At 43.9% G+C, this 20,812-nt stretch overlaps 1 protein-coding gene, 1 long non-coding RNA gene and 1 pseudogene across 2 annotated transcripts; 2 read left to right on the top strand and 1 right to left on the bottom strand.

The window, feature by feature from the left end:
• Positions 1-50: 50 nt before the first annotated feature.
• LOC106781544 (uncharacterized) lies at positions 51-13,435 on the top strand. Its single transcript, XR_011424664.1, has 2 exons — positions 51-1,051; positions 11,305-13,435. It is a non-coding gene; the product is annotated as an uncharacterized lncRNA (long non-coding RNA).
• Positions 1,705-2,992, top strand: LOC100065789 (SIN3-HDAC complex-associated factor-like; annotated as a pseudogene).
• Positions 13,436-15,214: 1,779 nt separating the features above from the next.
• Positions 15,215-16,700, bottom strand: ZG16 (zymogen granule protein 16). Its single transcript, XM_023615998.2, is given in 3 exon segments — positions 15,215-15,638; positions 16,343-16,472; positions 16,646-16,700. Coding segments are annotated over 3 exon segments (501 nt in total). The 3' UTR covers positions 15,215-15,322.
• Between the last annotated feature and the right edge of the window lie 4,112 nt (positions 16,701-20,812).

Below are 20,812 nucleotides of genomic sequence, written 5' to 3'. Positions count from 1 at the left end.
CGCGCACGTTGGCCGCCCAGCCGTTGACGTCCTGGCGTGCGTTCCGGCGCAAACTCTGACGCCCGAGGCGTTGGCGACAGTGGTTGTGAGGGGAGCTGCTGATGCTTATGCGGTTTCTTTTTCGTTTCATTTTTTTCCCCTCGGATAACTACGAATTTTGGTACAGTCAAGCCGACAGTGATCCAAGGCGCTTAATTGATTTATCCAAAAGTTTCCCTGGCCTGAATACAACTTTTTCTATTTTAGGGGCAGAAGAGCTAGCCCTGCTGGGCCAGCGGTTAAGATTCAGCGCTCTCACCGCCATGGCCCCGGTTCATTTGTGGATCAGGGAACCACACCACCCACCTGTCGGTTGTCATACTGTGACAGGTGTGGGCTGCTGGCATGCTGACAGCTCTGCGACCGGTATTTCAGATACCAGCAGGGTCGCCCATGGCGGACAGGTTTCAGCAGAGCTTCCACAGTAAAACAGACTAGAGAGAAGGACCTGGCCACCCACTTCCGACAAAATTGGCCACGAAAACCCTATGAATAGCAGGGGAGCACTGTCCGATAGAACGGAGAAGGGGAGAGGACGGCAGGGTTCTCTGTGTTGTGCACAGGGGCCAGGGGAATTGGAATCGCTTCTACGGCACTAACAGGAAGTGACGGAAGAGGTGATTATATGAATAAGGATAACGTTGTCTAGAAACAGGATTATTCTAAACGACTGGTAGTGATCTTCACTTTCTCCAGTTTCTTGCCTCAGAAGTTGCTTCGCGCGCCTGTGGGGCGGGAGTCGTTTTGTGGATTGCCGGACTTGACTTCGGTGCAGTCAACGTGCTTTACCGTCTGGTGACTTGTGTAGGCCTGGACTACGCTGGCTGGATTGTGGACAGTCGCGTGGCACTTACCTCTTGCTGAGCCCAAAGTCACTATGTGAGGTGCAGAGGCCAAGTGACATACTTACACCCTTATGTCGCACGGCTGAACTGAGGAGACCAGCTCGGATGTTCCTTACTTTGTAACTCAACACTCGACACATCAAGAGCCACAGTTAAAGGCATGCTCGGTCTGTCACTTCATCAGCTTCACCCACGGTCCCATGTTCTATGGGTTCAACCATCTGTTAAGTAGTTCCCTGTCCTTTCTAGAAGCTTAACCAGGAATGATCATCCCATCTTTGAGCTCCTGCTAGGGCCCTGCTTTAGACATTATATCCAACCTGTTAAAAAACAAAAAGCAAATATTAGGCTGGTGGTTCTCAAATTTTTTGGCCTTGAAATCTCTTTACGTTCTTAAAAATTGAGGCCCCAAAGATCTTTTGTTTCTATGGGTTTTATTTGTCCATATTTGCTGTACTAGAAATTAAAACATTTAAAATATTGGTTAATTCACTTAAAAATTACAGTAACAAATGCATAGAGACAGAAATAGATTAGTGGTTGCCAGGAGATGGGGAGGGGTTGGTGAATTGGCACTATTGCTGATGGGTATGGAGTTTCTTTTAGGGGAAATGGAAATGTTCTGGAATTAGTGATGATAGCTGCCCGACATAGTGAATATATTAAAAAACCACTGAAATGTGTACTTAAAATGGTAAATTTTATGTTATGTGAATTATATCTCCATTTAAAAATCTGCCAAAAAATTATAACAACAAGCCCATTACATGTAACATAAATAACATTTTAATTCAAAAAATAACAGTTTTCATGATCTACACCTTCCTGGCCAGCGGTAGCAACTGCAAGAGACTCTCTCTCTAGACAAGGCAGTTGAGGAGGAGGGGTGGGGACTGGCCTCGGAAATGTTCTTGCACGTGGAACGCTGCATTTGGAAGACAGCTGCCTGGAAGAAAAGATGCTTGGTTTTCACAAGCCAAAGATGTCCCGAAGTATAGAGTGCTGCTGTATTTGCAGAGCTAAGTTCTCCAGTTCTTGATTCACTGATAGAAAACACTATGACAAAGACTTACAGGGCCGCCCCATGGCGCAGCGGTTAAGTTCGCACCTGCTGCTTTGGTGGCTCGGGGTTCGCCGGTTCGGATCCCAGGTGCGGGCATGGCACCACTTGGCACACCATGCTGTGGTAGGTGTCCCATGTATAAAGTAGAGGAAGGTGGTCATGGATGTTAGCTCAGGGCCAGTCTTCCTCAGCAAAAAGAGGAGGATTCGCACCAGTTAGCTCAGGGCTAATCTTCCTCAAAAAAAAAGAAAGAAAGAAAAGGAAGGGAGGGAGGGAGGGAGGAAGGAAGGAAGGAAAAGAAAAGAAAAAGAAGAAAGGAAAGGAAGAAAGAAAAGAAAGAAAGAAAGACTTACAGAGTTGGTTTGGGTTGCATGAGACTCGTTCAGTAGACATCTGTAATGCCTGTGGCTTGCTTGTGAAAAGATGGAAGGAATTGCCAGAGGATCAAAAAAACCCTGGAATCAAGTGGTAGATACAAGAACAGGACCCAATCTAAAGATTACATTGAAACCAAAGAAAGTGAACACTCTATCTGGAAACAGGATAAAAAGCAACCATGTCAGTAAACTGCAGAAGGAATTCAAACGTCACAATTCTCATGCTCATGGTAACACCTCAAGTTCCTCCCCAGCTCACTCTCCTTGTTATAGTAACCAATTGGATGATGGCTCGGATACAGCGATGGCTTCTGGCTTTAGCAGAACACCAGTTTTTCCTTTTTAGATCTCACATACTGGAAAAGACAGAAAATATGTTGTGGGATTATCTATAAAGGCCGTTTTGGGGAAGTCCTCATCAACACACATCTATTCAAGCCTTGCTGCAGCAATAAGGAAGCAGCTGATGAGAAGCAGGAGGAGCAGGGGCCCGAGCCTCTGAACATCTCCACTCAGGAGTGGTGACTGAGGTGTACGTGGAAGGGGAACAAAGATGATTTAAACTTCGGTTGGGGCCAGCCCGGTGGCACAGTGGTTAAGATCTCATGTTCTGCTTTGGCAGCCCGGGGTTTGCCAGTTCAGATCCCAGGTGCCAACCTACTCACCACTTATCAAACCATACTGTGGCAGGCGTCCCATGTATAAAGTAGAGGAAGTTGGGCATGGATGTTTGCTCAGGGCCAGTCTTCCTCAGCAAAAAAGAGGAGGATTGGTGGCAGATGTTAGCTCAGGGCTAATCTTCCTTAAAAAAAAACCCAAAAATGATTTAAAGTTTGGAAAGAGAACAAAGCAACAAAATGACCCTCCTATTTTTAGCTTGGATACCTGCTATTTTGAATAGGTTATTTTTCCTCCAGTTCCACAAACTCTGAACCTAGTGTCTAGCTTAATAAAAGAAAAAAGTGTATGTAGTATTTAAGATGCTGAGTATTTCGTAGGAAAGCTGAATGCTGCTGTAAAGTTCTAAGTCTTTTCTTTCTTTCCTTTTTTTTAAAGATTTTATTTTTTCCTTTTTCTCCCCAAAGCCCCCCAGTACATAGTTGTATATTCTTCGTTGTGGGTCCTTCTAGTTGTGGCATATGGGACGCTGGTTCAGCGTGGTTTGATGAGCAATGCTGTGTCCGTCCGTGCCCAGGATTCAAACCAACGAAACACTGGGCCGCCTGCAGCGGAGTGCGCAAACTTAACCACTCAGCCACGGGGCCAGCCCCAAGTCTTTTCTTTTTTTAATCCTCTTCTAATGAATGAAACCAGGGGAATTTCAGGGAACAGAGATGAGATTTGTTGTATGATAAAAGTATGTAGTTCTAGTCTTTCTATATTGAGAAGCAGTGGTTGGGGCATTTTCTAAGATGGCTGGCTATCCTTATTTTCCTTCATGATAATAAATTTGTCATAACTCAGTAACATGGACTTGCCCCTAGATGTGGTTGTTAATAATTTTGAAGTATTAAGGTCTTGCCAAGGTTCTGATGATCGGAACCTATACTACTGAATATTAAGCAGGACAGACTAAGCTCTCTGGTACAAATACCTTAAAGGAGTAACTTCTAAATAGAGAAGTAACTTGTCTATATATATTGCATACAGTATCACCTCCCTCCATATTGATATTTGATAAAGATTTTAATTTATATGAAACTTCTAAGGCGGAATCAAAGCTCCTCCTGGGGAAATGTCAAGTCTTTGGGATAAGCAATCCTATATGAATAGTACCAAAGCATTACCGTATGGTAGAGAACACACTCTATTAAAAATTAGATTATCTGAAAAATAAAATGTGCAGGTCTACAGGATGGCACACACACAAAAGGTTAGTGCTTCTTGGGGCGCATTTCTTAGAGGCCTTGCTGAGTGTATAAATAATTGACTTTTTTTCCCCAAAGAATCCATTGGAAAACTGTTAGAAGTAATTAACAACTACAGCAAAGTTGCAGGGTATAAAATCAATTTGCATAAATCAGTAGCATTTCTATACTCCAGTAATGAACCAACAGAAAAAGAACTCAAGAATACAATACCATTCACAATCGCAACAAAAAGAATAAAATACCTTGGGGTAAATTTAACCAAGGAAGTGAAGGACCTATATAATGAAAATTTCAAGGCCTTTCTGAGAGAATTGGATGATGACATAAGGAGATGGAAAGGCATTCCATGTACATGGATTGGAAGAATAAACATAGTTAAAATGTCCGTTCTACCTAAAGCAATCTACAGATTCAACGCCATCCCAATCAGAATCCCAATGACATTCTTTACAGAATTAGAACAAAGAATCCTAAAATTCATATGGGGCAACAAAAGACCCCGAATTTCTAAAGCAGTCCTGAGAAAAAAGAACAAAGCTGGAGGCATCACAATCCCTGACTTCAAAGTATACTACAAAGCTACAGTAATCAAAACAGCATGGTACTGGTACAAAAACAGGTGCACAGATCAATGGAACGGAATTGAAAATCCAGAAATAAAACCACACATCTATGGGCAGTTAATCTTTGACAAAGGAGCTGAGGGCCTACAATGGAGAAAAGAAAGTCTCTTCAACAAATGGTACTGGGAAAACTGGACAGCCACATGTAAAAGAATGAAAATTGACCATTCTTTTTGACCATTCACCAAAATAAACTCAAAATGGATTAAAGACCTAAAGGTGAGACCTGAAACCATAAGGCTTCTGGAAGAAAACGTAGGCAGTACACTCTTTGACATCAGTATTAAAAGGATCTTTTCGGACACCATGCCTTCTCAGAGAAGGGAAACAATAGAAAGAATAAACAAATGGGACTTCATCAGATTAAAGAGCTTCTTCAAGGCAAATGAAAACAGGATTGAAACAAAAAAACAACCCACTAACTGGGAAAAAATATTTGCAAGTCATATAGCTGACAAAGGCTTAATATCCATAATATATAAAGAACTCTCACAACTCAACAACAAAACATCAAACAACCCAATCAAAAAATGGGCTGGAGACATGAACAGACATTTCTCCAAAGAAGATATACTGATGGCCAATAGGCACATGAAAAGATGCTCATGATCGCTGATCATCAGGGAAATGCAAATCAAAACTACACTAAGATATCACCTTACACCCGTTAGAATGACAAAAATATCTAAAACTAATAGCAACAAATGTTGGAGAGGTTGTGGAGAAAAAGGAACCCTCATACACTGCTGGTGGGAATGCAAACTGGTGCAGCCACTATGGAAAACAGTATGGAGATTCCTCAAAAAATTAAAAATGGAACTACCATACGATCCAGCCATCCCACTACTGGGTATTTATCCAAAGAGCTTGAAGTCAGCAATCCCAAAAGTCCTATGCACCCCAATGTTTATTGCAGCACTGTTTACAATAGCCAAGACGTGGAAGCAACCTAAGTGTCCAGCAACAGACGAATGGATAAAGAAGATGTGGTACATATATACAATGGAATACTACTCAGCTGCAAAACAGAACAAAATCATTCCGTTTGCAATAACATGGATGGACCTTGAGAGAATTATGTTAAGTGAAATAAGCCAGCGAGAGAAGGATAATCTGTGTATGACTCCACTCATGTGAGGAATTTAAAATTATGGACTAAGAACAGTTTAGTGGATACCAGGGGAAAGGTGGGGTGGGGGGTGGGCACAAAGGGTGAAGTGGTGCACCTACAACATGACTGACAAACATTAATGTACAACTGAAATTTCACAAGATTGTAACTATCAATAACTCAATAAAAAAAATAATTGACTTTTTTTGTGTTACATGACTGGTGACTTCATTGAAAATCTGCACAATTCAGTTTTAGCTCTGGATTACTTCAGTTAACCTTTGTGAAGGTTTTATCTCTGTCGAGTGGATGTTTCACTAGTTTAACATATTAGGGTTTGGGTTTTTTCCCCCCACCCTGTGTTAAAATTCTACTCAAAGAAAAGAGGTGTGTGTTAATGCTGAGTGGGTTTGTTTGGGTTTGGCTTCTTTTAATCAGGTTTTCTGAACATTGAGATGTTAGATGATAAATCCTGAACGTGGAGCTCTTCACTTCTAAAATCTTCATTAAAAGCCTCTTACTTGAACCCCCCTGCCCCAAAAAAAACCCAAAACTGTTTTCCAAAGCAAAAAAATAGAAGAGTGGCACTGTTTTACATTTTTGCAAATCCGATGTCTGGCTTAAGAGTAAATAGCTCGGTTCTCATATCTGCTTCTGCATTTAGTCTGGCGTGATATCACAGCATATAGCATCTTGAAAACTCCTCCATATACTTAAGAAAGGATGCAAGGGAAAAAGTCAAATGGCCTTTTTGATTATTTTATTTTGAAAATTTTTATGTTTTATAATAAAAATAGTTTTGACCTTGCAGACCTCCTCGAAAGTGTTTCGGGAACCTCCAGGATTTCCTGGACCACACTCCGAGAACCCCTGACTTAGACCATTGGCAATTTGGTCTTCCCTGCACTTCAGAAAGAGCTAGTCAGGTTTTCACATTTATTGCCAGTCCTCAGATATTTGGTAAGATGCCTGCCGGAGATAGTGGAAATGTGACCAGGGAACCAGGCAAAGAAAGGGTTACTGAGGATCTGATCAATAAGTAACATAGTCTGTCAAATGTTTTTCAGACAGGAGTAGACTATATGTTCTGCTTTGCAGAAATCGATGTCCCTGGTTTGCAGATGTTGCTATCTTGCAGAGAAATTCACACATTTGCAGCAAGATCCCATGCAAAATGCTCCAGTTCCAAGCATCCTAAAGTTACCTTAAACTCATAAGCATCTTAAATTCTCTTCCTTTGGGAGGGTCCAAGCAGCCATTTTCAGATCATGCGATGTAGGTAGTAGTGTGTTGACCTGCTACTCATGCGTGTGCCCTGAGTGAGCACAGTTGTTACATAGATGTTACAAATAAACCTGTTATGCTCTGCTCTCTTGTGTATAAAGTCTCCACTGGTCCTGAGCTGGGGGAGACACTGCATTGGGAGCTATCCCTGGTGTTCTCCACTGTTTGTGCAAGAAATAAAAGTTTTCTTCACCTATTGCTGCCTTGGTTGTGCTTTTCTGCTCCGCTCTCACCAAGAGACCAACCCAGTGAGTTCAGTTACAGGAAGAGCATAGGTCAGGGAGTCAGACTTCTAAGGTTGAATAAATGGCTTAGGTTACAGGGCTTTGGTGTCTCCATTTATATGTCCGTTTCTTCAGATGCTAAAAGGGAATAATGGTTGAATCCACTTCCTGGGTTGTTTTAAGGATCTGCATCTGCCAGGTGGAAATTAGGGTTGTCAAGCACCTGATATTCGAAGGGACTAAGATAATTCAGTTCGCAGTTTATTGTTCTCTTGTAGTGTGCTAGCCACTGTCCTGGGCAGTGGGGATACCATGGTGAACAAGAAGACAGACATGGTCCCTGACTTCCTGGAGTTTATTTTTTGTGGGGAAAGCGGTGTGGGAGTGGGTGCTGGTGGCAAACAGTAAACAAAATTGTAAGGATAAGGTATCAAGATCTGCATCTGTCTGGTGGAAATTTGTATTGTTAAACACCTGATGATCAAAGAAAAAATGAATTTTTTTTAACTTCCAAACTAGACCCTTAAGAAGCAAAGGGGAGCAGACAAAAGTAGAACAGAGTTTACTCCATAAAAATTGGAAAGAGACTAGTGGATGAGGCAGATGATTCTGTCCTTCAAGCTGGGAAGGTTAAATGAGGGTCATTGGGAGTGAAAGTCATACTGGCAGCGACGAACAAAAGAATGAGGCTGGAAAAGAGAGGATCAGACATGGGAGGCCAGGTGGAGAAGGAGTCCTAGGAGCTCCACAGGTGGCCAGGAGGCGGGGCCAGTCTGCCTCGTGTGGACAGCCTTTTCCTTCTCCTTCACTTCACATATAATTATATAAGAGCCAAAGGAGGGCACCACCCAGGGGCGTTCAGCAAGGGTCCTGCTGAGCAGTCCACAGGCCCTTTCCTGAAGACACTGAGGTCAGCTTTGGTGGCTGCTGTGCATGGGTGAGTTTGATGTGCTCGCTGGAATGATGAGACTTGCTATGCAGAGGTTGCCTTGAGAAGACAAAAAATAGTATATTAATGTTTAAAACAAAAAGTATTGTAATACCTAGAGCAAGGATTCTCCAAATGTGGTCTGGGGACCCCTGGCCTTTGCAAAGTTAAAACTATTTTCATAATAATACTAAGATGTTATTTGTCTTTTCACTCCTATTCTCTCCTGCGTGGTCCATGGAGTTTTCCAGATGCCACATGATATGTAGTATAATAAAAGGTTGAAGGCAGAACAGGCTAAACTAGTCTTTGGGGAAAAAGTCAGAAAAGTGGTTGCCTTTTGGGAGTTGGGGCAGGAAGTGACTGGGAAGGGCCCAGAGGGAGTTTTCTGGGCTGATGGTAATGTCCTTACATCTTGATAGGTGTTTGGGTTACACAGGTATATACAATTGTCAAAACTCATGAATGGAAGTGTGACATGATTTTCCAACTGTGTGATCCTCATATTGGAAGTCCTTGTTAGATTTCATTTCTAAGATGTCTGAAAATCAAGGACGTGTGACAAATGCCCAGGTTTTAACATCAGAAAAACCTGAGTTTAATCCTCATTCTGCTACATACTGTGTTTGTGACTTTGGATAAGTAACGGCATTTAGCGGAGTGCTTGACACATCACGGGTTCCTAAGAAATCTTTGTCATATGACTGAATGAAGTATTGTAATTTTCCTGAGCTCCGGTTTTGTACTAAGTCAAACAAATCTTATTTTCATTTGCTCTACCAAGATTTAGAGGGTTTCTGGGTGAGGTTCCTTTTGATGTCAAATTAAAACAGAGAATAGAAAAAGCAATGCTTTTTTCTTAGGTATGGTCAGTTATTAAATACTGGGGAATAGACAGGGGTGTAAGTTTGAGGAGTAGGGGACGCAGTGAATTCTGACATCTGCCCTTGTGACTCATGCCACCTACAAACATATCAACTGCTTTCTGTCTTGGTGACTTCATCTGAAAAATGGGAATAATACTACTACTTTCCAACAGCATTGTTGTCACAATTAATTGAGGTAATTTTGAAGAATACCTGAACTCGTAATGGATGCTCCATAACTGTTAGTTGCCTTTTCCATTTTTCATCTCTCTCTATTGTTCTCCCTGAAATAACCCCCCCAAAACATATATGACTGCTAATGTAGTCTTCCCACCTGTAGTGATCCTTAAATATTCTCTCATATGCCCTAAGTTAATAATCGATCTATGTTTACTGTCTTTCCCCAGCACGTACAAGTCCAAATTCATGATAACACCAAGGATAGCACACTTTCATTGGCTGATTTGAATTTATTGGGCCAAAAGCTTTCTTTAAATCCGTGAGCTGCAGTCTAAGGGGAGTCTTCCATTACTTGGAGATGTGGTTTCTGTTGGCAATTGTTGTTTAGGGATTTGACTTCAGCTGTGTCCTAGATGACCGTGCTTGTCCAGTTTGAGGCTTCTACGTTCTTGGGGTCACTCAAGAGGCCTGGCCTTGTGTTCCCTTGACGTGGCTGTCTCCCTACTCCACTCTGCAGGTGAAGCTTGAGGATGCAGTACCAGCCACTGTGGAGTCCACGACGATCCAAACAAGAAAGCACTCATAGTTACATCACCCAGTCAGTTTAGTGACCTCTTATAGGTCTGAGGGGTCTTTTTGAGAGATTGTCTTTCAACACCAGGTTGTCATCAGAGGGGCTGTGGGCTTCTTCGTAGCTGGTGGGCCTTTGGGCCCTGCATTCCAGGCATGCTCCAGAGCACTCCCTACTTGGGGAGGCCTCAGACTACAGCCATTCCAGACATGCCCCTGTTCCAGGCCATCTCCGGCTATGTGTCCAGGACCTTATTCCCCACACACCCATCACAGGTATCCCTATATAACATGCAACCCCTGGACAATGAGGGCACTTCTTTTTATGTACCACTAAATTCTCAGAACTTAGATTCCTAAGATGTGAGAGCTAAATAGGTCCTAGAGAGCATCTGACCCAAACAAGCTCACTTTACAAGTGGCTGATTGAAACTCAGAGAGATTGAGATTTGGCTGAGGTCATGTAGCTGAGGGGAGCAAAAACTTCGGTTTCCTAAGTCCTTGTGCAGTACTCTGTCAGCTCACTGTGACCTTTGATAGCTAGGTTCCCAAGATTCCTCAGCAATCCTTTTACCTGCCTTTGGTCAGCAAAACTTCACTCTGTGCCATTCTCCCGATTCCCCACTCCAGTCCTCCTACCCTCCCACCCTCCGGGTGCAACAGAGAGTTTATGTGTCAGTTCGGCTGGGCTATAGTATAGTATTCCATCAAGACTAACCTAGGTGTCACTGTGAAGATCTTTTGTACACACGGTTACCATCTAAAAGCATCTGACTTTAAGTCAATTACATTATCCTGGATAATCTGGGTGGGCCTCATCCACTTAGTTGCAAGGCTTAAGAGCAAAGCTGATACTTCATGGTATCACCTATATGCGGACTCTAGGATCAAAAAGCTGAACTCAGAGAAACAGAGTGTACAATGGTGGTTGCCAGGGCTAGCAAGTGCAGGAAATGGGGAGATGCTGGTAAAAGGGTACAAACTTTCGATTATAAGGTAAGTTCTGATGATCCAACATATCGTATGGTGACTATAGTTGATAATACTGTATCGTATGATTGAAATTTGCCAAAAGAATAGATCTTAAGTGTTTTCGTCAAAAAATTTTTTAGACGATAACTATGTAAGATGATGCATGTGTTAATTAACTTGATTGTGGGAATCCTTTCACGATGCATACGTATATCAAATTGTCACGTTAGACACTTTAAATATGTTACAATTTTGCTTGTCAATTATACTTCAATAAAGCTGGAAAACAGTTTTTCAAAAATGAAGTTACTAAAAATATAAATTTTGATAATCTAATAAATTACTTTGCAGGGAAAAACAGCCAAACCGAAGTGTCCCTGAGGAAGAAATTCTACCTGTGGACTGCAGCATCCCCTCTGGCCTGGGAGTCGCAGACTGCTGGCCTACCCTACGGATTCCAGGCCTGCCGAGCCAGTCTCCACAGATGCATGAGCCAATTCTCTGCAATAAATCTCTTTCGGTATATATGTAGGTATATCTCTTCCTGGTTCTTTCTCTGGTAGAAACTGACTGATACCGGAAAGAACTTTATTCTTTAACTGACCAAGTAAAAGTTAGGTTTTGACTCCTGCAAGTTTCAGTCCATACCCAGTCCCCATACAAACTAACCTATACCTTCACTCATCTTTGTTTTCTTTCTTTTTTTTTAAAGATTTTATTTTTTTTCCTTTTTCTCCCCAAAGACCCCCAGTACATAGTTGTATATTCTTAGTTGTGGGTCCTTCTAGTTGTGGCATGTGGGACGCTGCCTCAGCGTGGTTTGATGAGCAGTGCCATGTCCGCGCCCAGGATTCGAACCAACGAAACACTGGGCCGCCTGCAGCGGAGCGCGCGAACTTAGCCACTCGGCCACAGGGCCAGGCCCATCATCTTTGTTTTCTTCCCTTCTTTTTTAATGTTTCCCACTCCAGCACCTACATAAAACATGCTCCCCAATCTCTTCTCAGTCCTTGTTCCATCAATTATCTCCTCTTTCCTGAATCTTCAGCCTCTTCTTCTACTCTAATTCCTTCTTCATCATATAAACATGCTCATGTCTGTCCTGTCTAGAAAAAAATCCCTCCTTCCTTACATCCCCCGTAACTATGACTAACTAGCCTATTTTCTGATCTAGAACCAAACTTCTTGAAATATTCAACTCTTGCCTGTATTTCCGCACTTCCCATTTATTCCTTAACCAGTTGCAGCCTGGCTCCAACTTCCCCCTATCCACTGAAACTTTGTCAAGATAATGCACTTCTGGTTGTCAAAGTCAAGGAAACTGAAGTCTGTACTTTCCTTGACTTAGTGGCATTAACCACTCCTTGAAATTTCTCTCTTGCCTTTGGATGCACCACTTATCATCTCCTTTATCACCCAGACCACTCCATTCTCTATTTCTTTAATTGATTTCTCTTCTTTGTACCAACCATCAAAAGTTGGTATTCCCCAGTCCTCTGACTTCAGCCTGCTTCTCGTTTTACATGCCCATAGTTTTCCTGGGTGACTTCTTCCACATGCATCACTTGAACTTCATTATTTATGTGCTGATGACTCTTGAATCTAAGTCGTATATCAAACCTGTATCAAAGCTTTATTCCCAAATATCTCTCTGCCTAATGTTGGATCTCAACCAGGATGTACCACAGATTCATCAAAATCCAACAGATCCAAAAGGTAATTAATTTTTCCTGTTGTATTCCCCATCTCAGAGAATGTGCCTCTCTTCCCAGTTGGCCCAGCTACAGATATGGTGGTTCTAGACTCCCCTCCTTCTCTCACCCCCACACATTCAGTTAGCAAGTTCTTCTGAGTCTGCCCTCCGGCTCAAATCTCTCAAATTCTTCCCTTTTCTCTCCCCCTCATGTTATTGCCTTTGTACAGACATTTCTCATTTCTGGTCTAGACCTTGCCTCTTACCTATCTTCTTATCCTGCTTCACCTTCAGTCCATTTTCCCCACTTCCACCAGAAAAATGACTTCTTAATAAATCTTATCAATGCCCTGGGCAAAATTTTGGTGTAGTGGCTTCCTGTAGCCCATAAGACAAAGTTTAAATAGTTCAGCATGACGTTCATGGTCCCTGACTTTACATGGGGCTTCACCTTTTGCCCAATTGTGTTTTGCATTTTAGCTGTACTGACCCGCTGTAGTTTTCTTACCTTCATGCTTCTGCCTAAGCTAGGCCCTGGGCCTCGTCCTGCTCCCCTACACACACACCTATGCACCCCTTCCTTCACAAAGTCTTCCCTGACACCCCCAGAGAAAATTCCCCCTCCTTTGGGCTCCTTTAGCATCCTATGAAAAACACCTTTGGCATAGCACCAATAAAACAATTTGACTAGAGAAAAAGAACCAAATCTTCAGTAGTCTTTATATTCCTAGCACCTAGCAGAGAATGTTTTATAAACGTGTGATTAGCTCAATTAATCAATTTTAAAACTTTATTTTTTAAGTAAAGGAAAATTTTCTTTCAATTTCTGCAGGGACTGGCCAGGTGGCGCAGCAGTTAAGTTCGCGCCCTCCGCTTTGGCGGCCCGGGGTTTGCCAGTTCAGATCCTGGGCGCAGACCTGTGCACCACTTATCAGACCATGCTGTGGCAGGCATCTCACATATAAAGTAGAGGAAGATGAGCACGGATGTTAGGTCAGGGCCAACCTTCCTCAAAAAAAAAAGAAAAAGAAAGAAATCTGCAAAAGCCTAATAAGTAGACTGGACAAAAGCCAGGAATCTCACCATTAGTCTTCTTCTGCTGTGGCTGCCTCTTAGGTGCCAGTACCTTCACAGGACACAGTGTGAAACCCACTGGTTTAAAGGCCATCCTAAAGTTGAACAGATATCTGATCTGTCAAAAATCTGTCAGATTCAGCCCTAAAAAGGAATGAAGGACTGATACGTGCTACAGTGTGGATGAACTTTGAAAGCAATGTTAAATAGAAGAAGCTTGACCTAAAAGGCCACATAATTGTATTATTCCATCTATGTGAAGTGTCTGTATGAGGCAAACCCATAGAGACAGAAAGCAGATGAGTGGCTACCAGAAGCTGGGAGAGAGGAGAATGGGGAGTGACTGCTTATCGGGTAGGGGGTTCCTTTTTGAGGTGATGAAAGTATTCTGAATTAGAAAGCAGTGATTGTTGCGCAGTCTGTGAATGTACTAAAAACCACTGAAATATTCCATTCCATGGAATTGATTGTTTAAGCGAAATAAAGGAATTGTAAAAACAGGCTAGACGTGAGTTTGTTTCTATAATGTTAATATTTCTTTGTAAAATTACATATATGTAACTGTTATCTTTGTCTAATTGGGAAGAAATGTGACTCGGGCATTCCCTGTGATGTGAATAAATCTTTTGGGGGCAAGGAGTAATTCCCACCACTCCCACCCACCACCACTCCCACCCACCACCACCACCAAAAAAACAACACACACACAAAAAACTGTCAAACCTCTAGGACTGGGAACTAGAGTCCTAAGAATTATTTCCAAAGCAACTTTATATGCTTGCTGAATCTATCCAGCCACTCTAATACTTCCCCTGAACTCTAATCAACCCCTATGTTCATGGAAACCCACAATGGAAATCTCCCCCGGCCCCTTGGAATGCCCTCTTTTGAAGATGGTATTGGCAGAATAGAAGCTGTTGAGGAGGTGGTGGCTTCCTAAGGAAAGAGCCCCAATTCTGAGAGAGCTAAGCAAGGCACCAGGGCTCATGGGTAAAGCTGGGGAGGAAGTAGGCTGGGGTAATAGGCAGAGTCCTTGGCACAAACTTAAGTTAAACTTCGGGAGTCAGGTGGGTTCTGCAAAGGAACAAAGGACAATGGCCCATGCCACTCAAATACAGTGAGTGGGTTAAGGTCTCAAGAAAGTGAGGTGACAGCCTTTCGGTGGAGAGGCACTACCCCAAGGGGAGAGAAGGGGTGGAGAGTGGAACATCCGGGGTTTTGGCAAAAAGCCACCACTAGGTCTTACCCTCAGCCCCAGAACTCCACTTTGGGTAAACACTCTTAGCAGCTATCCTTGAAAAAAGAGTTGATGCAAGCTAGAATCTTAATTCCTCTTGATAAATTATGAAGAAAATCCCAGGATTTTTATACCTCTCTCCCTCTTCCATTCTTTCCCAGATTGATGTCCAACCAATAGCCGGAAATGAGATGCACACATCGACACCCAGAGTCAGGAGGTGGATCCAAGCTGCAGACACCCACATACCCACTAGCTGTGGCCATGTCCTTCTTTTAGTTTTTATTGAGCCATGCAGACAGGGTTAGTGGTAAGGGGATTCTCACACCCCCACTGCAGTGCCCCGCCTAGGAGGAGGCTGGGACTCAGCAGCTGCTGCAGTTGCTGGGGTAGACATCCCAGTGCAGGCCGATGGCATCAATGAGAGAGCCAGCTCAGCCACTGATGAATCGTAGTACGGTGTTGGGGTGCAATGGGACAGCACTGAAGCTTGTGCCTATGTCTGTCCCAAAAGACAGGTAGCGGCCCTTGTCAGTCACGAAGACCAGCTTCCTCAGATACTTCTCGTACTTGCCGGACACCTGGATCACTGATTCCCCAGGGTGCAGAAAGATCTCCTCCAGGTTTCCCCCGGTGCCACCCACATGGGCACTCCACACTTTGCCATAGCGCACCTGGAGACTAGAGGCAGGGTGAGGAGGGAAGGAAGGGAGATGCTGAGTAGGGTGATCAGAATTCATGATCTCTGAGCCTACACGCTGAGACCTTCAAGTGGTGACAAGGATGACAATTTTCCTGCAGTCCCACAGTATAGGAGGGTTGGGTCAACCCTTGGAGATTGTACAGGAACTTCAACTGATTTTACCAAAAAACAAACAGGCTCATGGAAGGAAAACAACTTGCCCAGAGTCACCCAGACAGTAAGTGTCAGAGCTTGAACCTGAAGTCAAGACTCCCACTGTACCCTCACTCCCTACCTGAAAGAAGCAAAAGGATTTTTTTAATGTCTGAAAGGCTCTCGTAAGGGAAGAGACTTGTCCATGCTGTCCCAAGCTGCAGATCAGAAGGATACACATTTTGGGAGAGGCATCGAGCAAAGACGTAGGCTGCCAGAGGGGGTTTAAACCTTGGATGGGGGCTAAGCCAGGCAACTTCCAGGCCCTTAAGAGTTTACGGTATATGATTTACCCAAGGTCACGCATGTTGGGAGTTGTAACGGGTTGTAGCAGTGTGGGTCTCAAATCCAAGTCCTCTAACAACTTTTCCATATCATGTTATCCCCAGGACTTGTTGATTGAAACAGATGTGACCCAAAGTGACTGAGAACTTCTCAATTTAGTGAGATCCTGGGTGTCCCCAAACCCTAGAAACTCAAAGAATCTTACCCTATGATGTATCCGTTGACTCGGATACGAAGGGCAGTGATGGGGCCGTCCAGCTGGTTACCAGAATGGGAGAAACGCCCTCCTCCACTGCCTCCAAAGTCTCCATTGTAGGAGGAAGACCTAGCCTGAACTGAAGGAGAAAGCAGTGATTGGAGGGAGAAATCCCCAGAGAGCTCAGTTTCTCCCCACCACCCCCATTTCTCCCACAAATCAGTTCCCACCACCTCTGAAAGCCTTGGCCACCAGTAGTGCAGGAGGCTGGCTTTCCATGACCCAGTACCGGGCTCCTGACTTCTCACTTACTGGCACTGGCAGAGGCTGATGCTCAAAGAAGGGCAAGAAGAGCAATGGTCAACATTCTGGTGCTGGAGAGGGAAGAAAGGAGAAAGCGAAGGTTTACCCTTTTTCCTCGGGTCTTCATTTACCCAGGCATCCCTGACCTCCAGTTGAGACTCAGGCTTCTCGGTCCTTCAACTCAGACCTAGCCAACCTAGCTTGGGCTTAGAAAGGATTGTCCATAGTCTCGAGTCCTATTCCTTGCAGATATTATCTTCTGTGTCCTTAACCCCTCCACCTCTCCCCAGTCTGGCTTAAGCCAACCCTCCTCCTCCGTCCCAAGTCAGAAGACCAATCCTAACTCTCTATCTGGATTAAGCTGTGTCAAGCCCTGTTTCTTCCTGGCACAAAGCAGGAAAGGAGTTTTCTAAAGAAGTGCAGGACATCTCCAAATCATAGACGTGGTTGAGTTTACCAAACCAAGAGTCTGAGCAAAACCTAACTGAAGTCTGCCTCTGGTAGATTGGCCTGGCTTTTGGGCATCTGGGGCGTAGTTTAAACTCCTAGCTTCACCCTGGTCTCAAAGGTGCTCAGAAGGAAAGAAGCATTTTAGAGATGCATCTCTAGGGATACAAAGAGGGAAGTGAAGGTGACGCAGAAGAGACTTGTAAACGTTTGTGTCCAAGCAGTTGTGGTGGAGGTAGGATAGACTGAGAAGTTGCAGAAGGAGTTGAGATCAGTTCAAGATGTTAGATCCCAGGTATTTGGTCTATTTCTCATAATTCTTTCTCCACTAACACAAATCTGGCCATATCTGCTCCCCCGAGCATCCCGGGTGCCCCAAGTCCTTCAACCGAGACCCGGGTATCTTTGTACCTAAGACTAGCTCAGATCCAGATGCTCCAGCTAGCTGACCCAGGTCTCTCCTGCTGCTCAATCCAGGCAGGCTCTTCTCCAGCTCAGTTTGAATCTCTCCTAACTCAAGTCCAGGCCTCTGTCACCCCTCACCTTGCAGTTTCAGGTGCAAAGTAAACCCCCAGAAACTTCCAAATCTTATATACCAGGTCTAAGCCCTCCCCCTGCTCTTTATCATGTGAACCTCACCTCCTGAGCAAACGTGATCAACCTCTTAAAGTCAGGTGTCAGGCAGGGTCTGGAACATCTTATCCTGCCCCTCCCTGCAAGGGTTCCAGGTGGCAGGGTGGGGTCTACTCTGGGCGAAGACCCGGATCTCAGGAGGAGCAGAATAAACTTGAGAAAATGTCACCAACTGAAGGACCAGCAGCTTTGGGTGGGCAGAGTTACTAATGACCTGTAGGTGTGGTCTAAGGTTCTCTCTTCCCTATTGCGGTGTTTCTGCATGTGCTCTCACCTGCAATCTGTCATCTTTCTGGATAAACATTACCTTCTCCAGGCATGTTTTTCAAACAATGGCATATCTGTTTCCTCTTAAGGAAAAAAAATTCTCTATCTCCTCATTTACTCACTGGGCCTCCATGATGGTTTCCTTTGATCAAAGGGTTTTACCACAAAAACAAATTTGAACATTGCTTTTCTGGTTATCTTTCACTGTTCCAGTGAACAAACTAAAGCCTAGTTTATCTCCATGAAGTGCCAAGAGGGTCCGTCCTCTCCGTCCCCTCCTGTCCCCCACACCCCAGCCCCACAGTGGCCGGCCGTTGCTAATCTTTCACTCTCTGCTTATGCTACTCCACTGGCCTAAAATGCTCTCCTCCTTCTGCCCACCTGGTATCTTCCACCCTCAAGACATTCAGCTATGCCACAGCCACAGGACCACTACCCTGCACCCCGCCAAGCCTCCTCTCATAAACTCGGCTCTCTTCTCAGCCACTCCACTTCAAACAGAATTCATTGTCCCTTTCTCTGGCTCCACCTGTGCTTCCTAGATGACTAGGATGGTTCTAATTACACTGCACTGTAATTTATCTGTTTACACGGAAGCCTCCTCTACTAAACCAGGAGCCCATTCTAAGGCAGGGACTGTGTCTTTACCCACCTCTGTATTCCCAGCTCCTGCATCCCACCTGGCACAGAGCAGGCACCCCGTAAATGACTGTCGAATGCCTGGGCTGCAAGGAGCCCTATTAAATGCTCCTCGTTTGTCGTTCCACACCTCTCTTCACACAGGGTTGTATTTGGGTTTTCTTTAGTTTCTTATTTATGATTTCTTTGGAGAAATTCTGTATTTGGAAGAATACTGGATATAAAGACAGAATTCTGGGTTGAGGTCCTCTATCCAACACTTCTTAGCTGTGTGAACTTAAAGAAGTCACTTCATTCTTTGGAGCCCGTATTTCTGCATTTGTAAAATGAGAAAAACTGAACTCTATATCTCTCAAAGGATAAGGTTCAAATATAGGTTCTTTGTATACAAACACTCTTTGTTCAAAACTGTCTGGCTAGGGCCGGCCCGGTGGCCGAGTGGTTAAGTTCGAGCGCTCCGCTTTGACAGGCCCAGGGTTTCGACAGTTCAGATCCTGGGCGCGGACATGGCACCGCTCATTAGGCCACGCTGAGGCAGCGTCCCACATGCCACAACTAGAAAGACTCACAACTAAAAATATACAACTATGTACTCGGGGGCTTTGGGGAGAAAAAGCAGAAAAAAAAAAAAAGAAGATTGGCAACAGCTGTTATCTCGGGTGCCAATTATGTTTAAAAAAAAAAACAACACTGTAGGGGCTGGCCCCGTGGCCGAGTGGTTAAGTTCGCGCGCTCTGCTGCAGGCGGCCCAGTGTTTCGTTGGTTCGAATCCTGGGTGCGGACATGGCACTGCTCATCAGACCACGCTGAGGCGGCGTCCCACGTGCCACAACTGGAAGGATCCACAAGGAAGAATATACAACTATGTACTGGGGGACTTTGGGGAGAAAAAGGAAAAAATAAAATCTTTAAAAAAAAAAAAAAAAACAACACTGTAAGGCTGGATGTGGGTTGGGACATCTTGAGGGCAGTAACTAGAGCAGCTCCAGAGACTCCAACTCAGGGTAGATAAGTGTATGTTGTGAATCATTTTCTTGAAGTCAGAAGTAGCGATGCACCAAGAACTCATGGACAGAATGTTGAACTATAAAGAGATATGGCTTAAGGCCTGGTTCCATCCCTTATTCGCTTCATCACCTCCTGAGTCTCAGCTTCTTCATCTGTAAATTGGAGTTAGTGGGACCAAACAATTTTTGTCAACTACCTAACACAGACCTGGCATGTGACAGGTACTGAATAAATGTTTATTTTCTTCTCCCTTCAAATTTTCATAAAACATGGTTGTTCTTTTTGGTCGCTTTCAGATAAAGCTGATCTGAACAGCCATTATCTGTCTCATCTGCAGCTAGCTTTATTTTATGGTTTAGCTTGATTCAGATCCTGGAGAGCTTGTCAAATGCATCATAAGAGTTGAAAAAGAATTTTGTGTCAGTTGCTTTGGACAATTGAAGTTAGAGTCACTTAGGAACCTGGTTTTAACTTCCTTTTTTATCAAGGTGCAATTACGTGGTAACTTTTTTTAAACCTCCGTGTCTTTGCTTTATCTCCACATCTCTTCCTGAATTGCTTGATCCACTGCAACTCTTTTTCTCCTTGGCTTACTTTCTTTTTCCTTTGTTCCCTTTATTTATTTTCCTCCTAATAAAGAATAATCACTCTCCAGAACAAATGACAATATAACATCTGAAGGGATGAACTCCCCATCTACCAGAGTTGTTAGAATTGGCCGTATCCAGTGCTCAGATAGGCTGGGTAAGCTTCTATCCAAGTGGGCATGAGGTGAGGTCATTCCACCAGGATGCACTCATTCTTGCTTTGTGTCAGGAAGAATTCATCCAAAAATATGAGCAGATTTGGTCTCTTTTACATATCACATGAGGTTCAAACAGTCATCTGCTCTCATGCATGACACATTCTGCAAACGTATTCAGACAGGGGCCTTGTGGTGCGCTGGTGAAGAGCACAGACTGTGCTGGAATCCAGCCACTACTATTCAGAAGCCATGTGCTGGGGCAAGTTACTTTACCTCTTTCTGCTTTTCTTTACCCATCTTGAAAAAAAAAGTGATAATTGTACCTACCTCTTAGGGTTGCTGTGAGAATTAAATGGTTGACGTGAATAAAGCCCCAGGACACTGCCTGGTGCACAGTGAGGGCCAAGGAAGGGTTTCTACATCACTCAAGTGTGCAC

This window comes from Equus caballus, chromosome 13 (genome assembly GCF_041296265.1).
Source record: "Equus caballus isolate H_3958 breed thoroughbred chromosome 13, TB-T2T, whole genome shotgun sequence".
NCBI classification, from domain to species: Eukaryota; Metazoa; Chordata; class Mammalia; order Perissodactyla; family Equidae; genus Equus; species Equus caballus.
The sequence above is the reverse complement of the archived record's forward strand: the minus strand, read 5'-3'. Positions and strand labels throughout refer to the sequence as shown.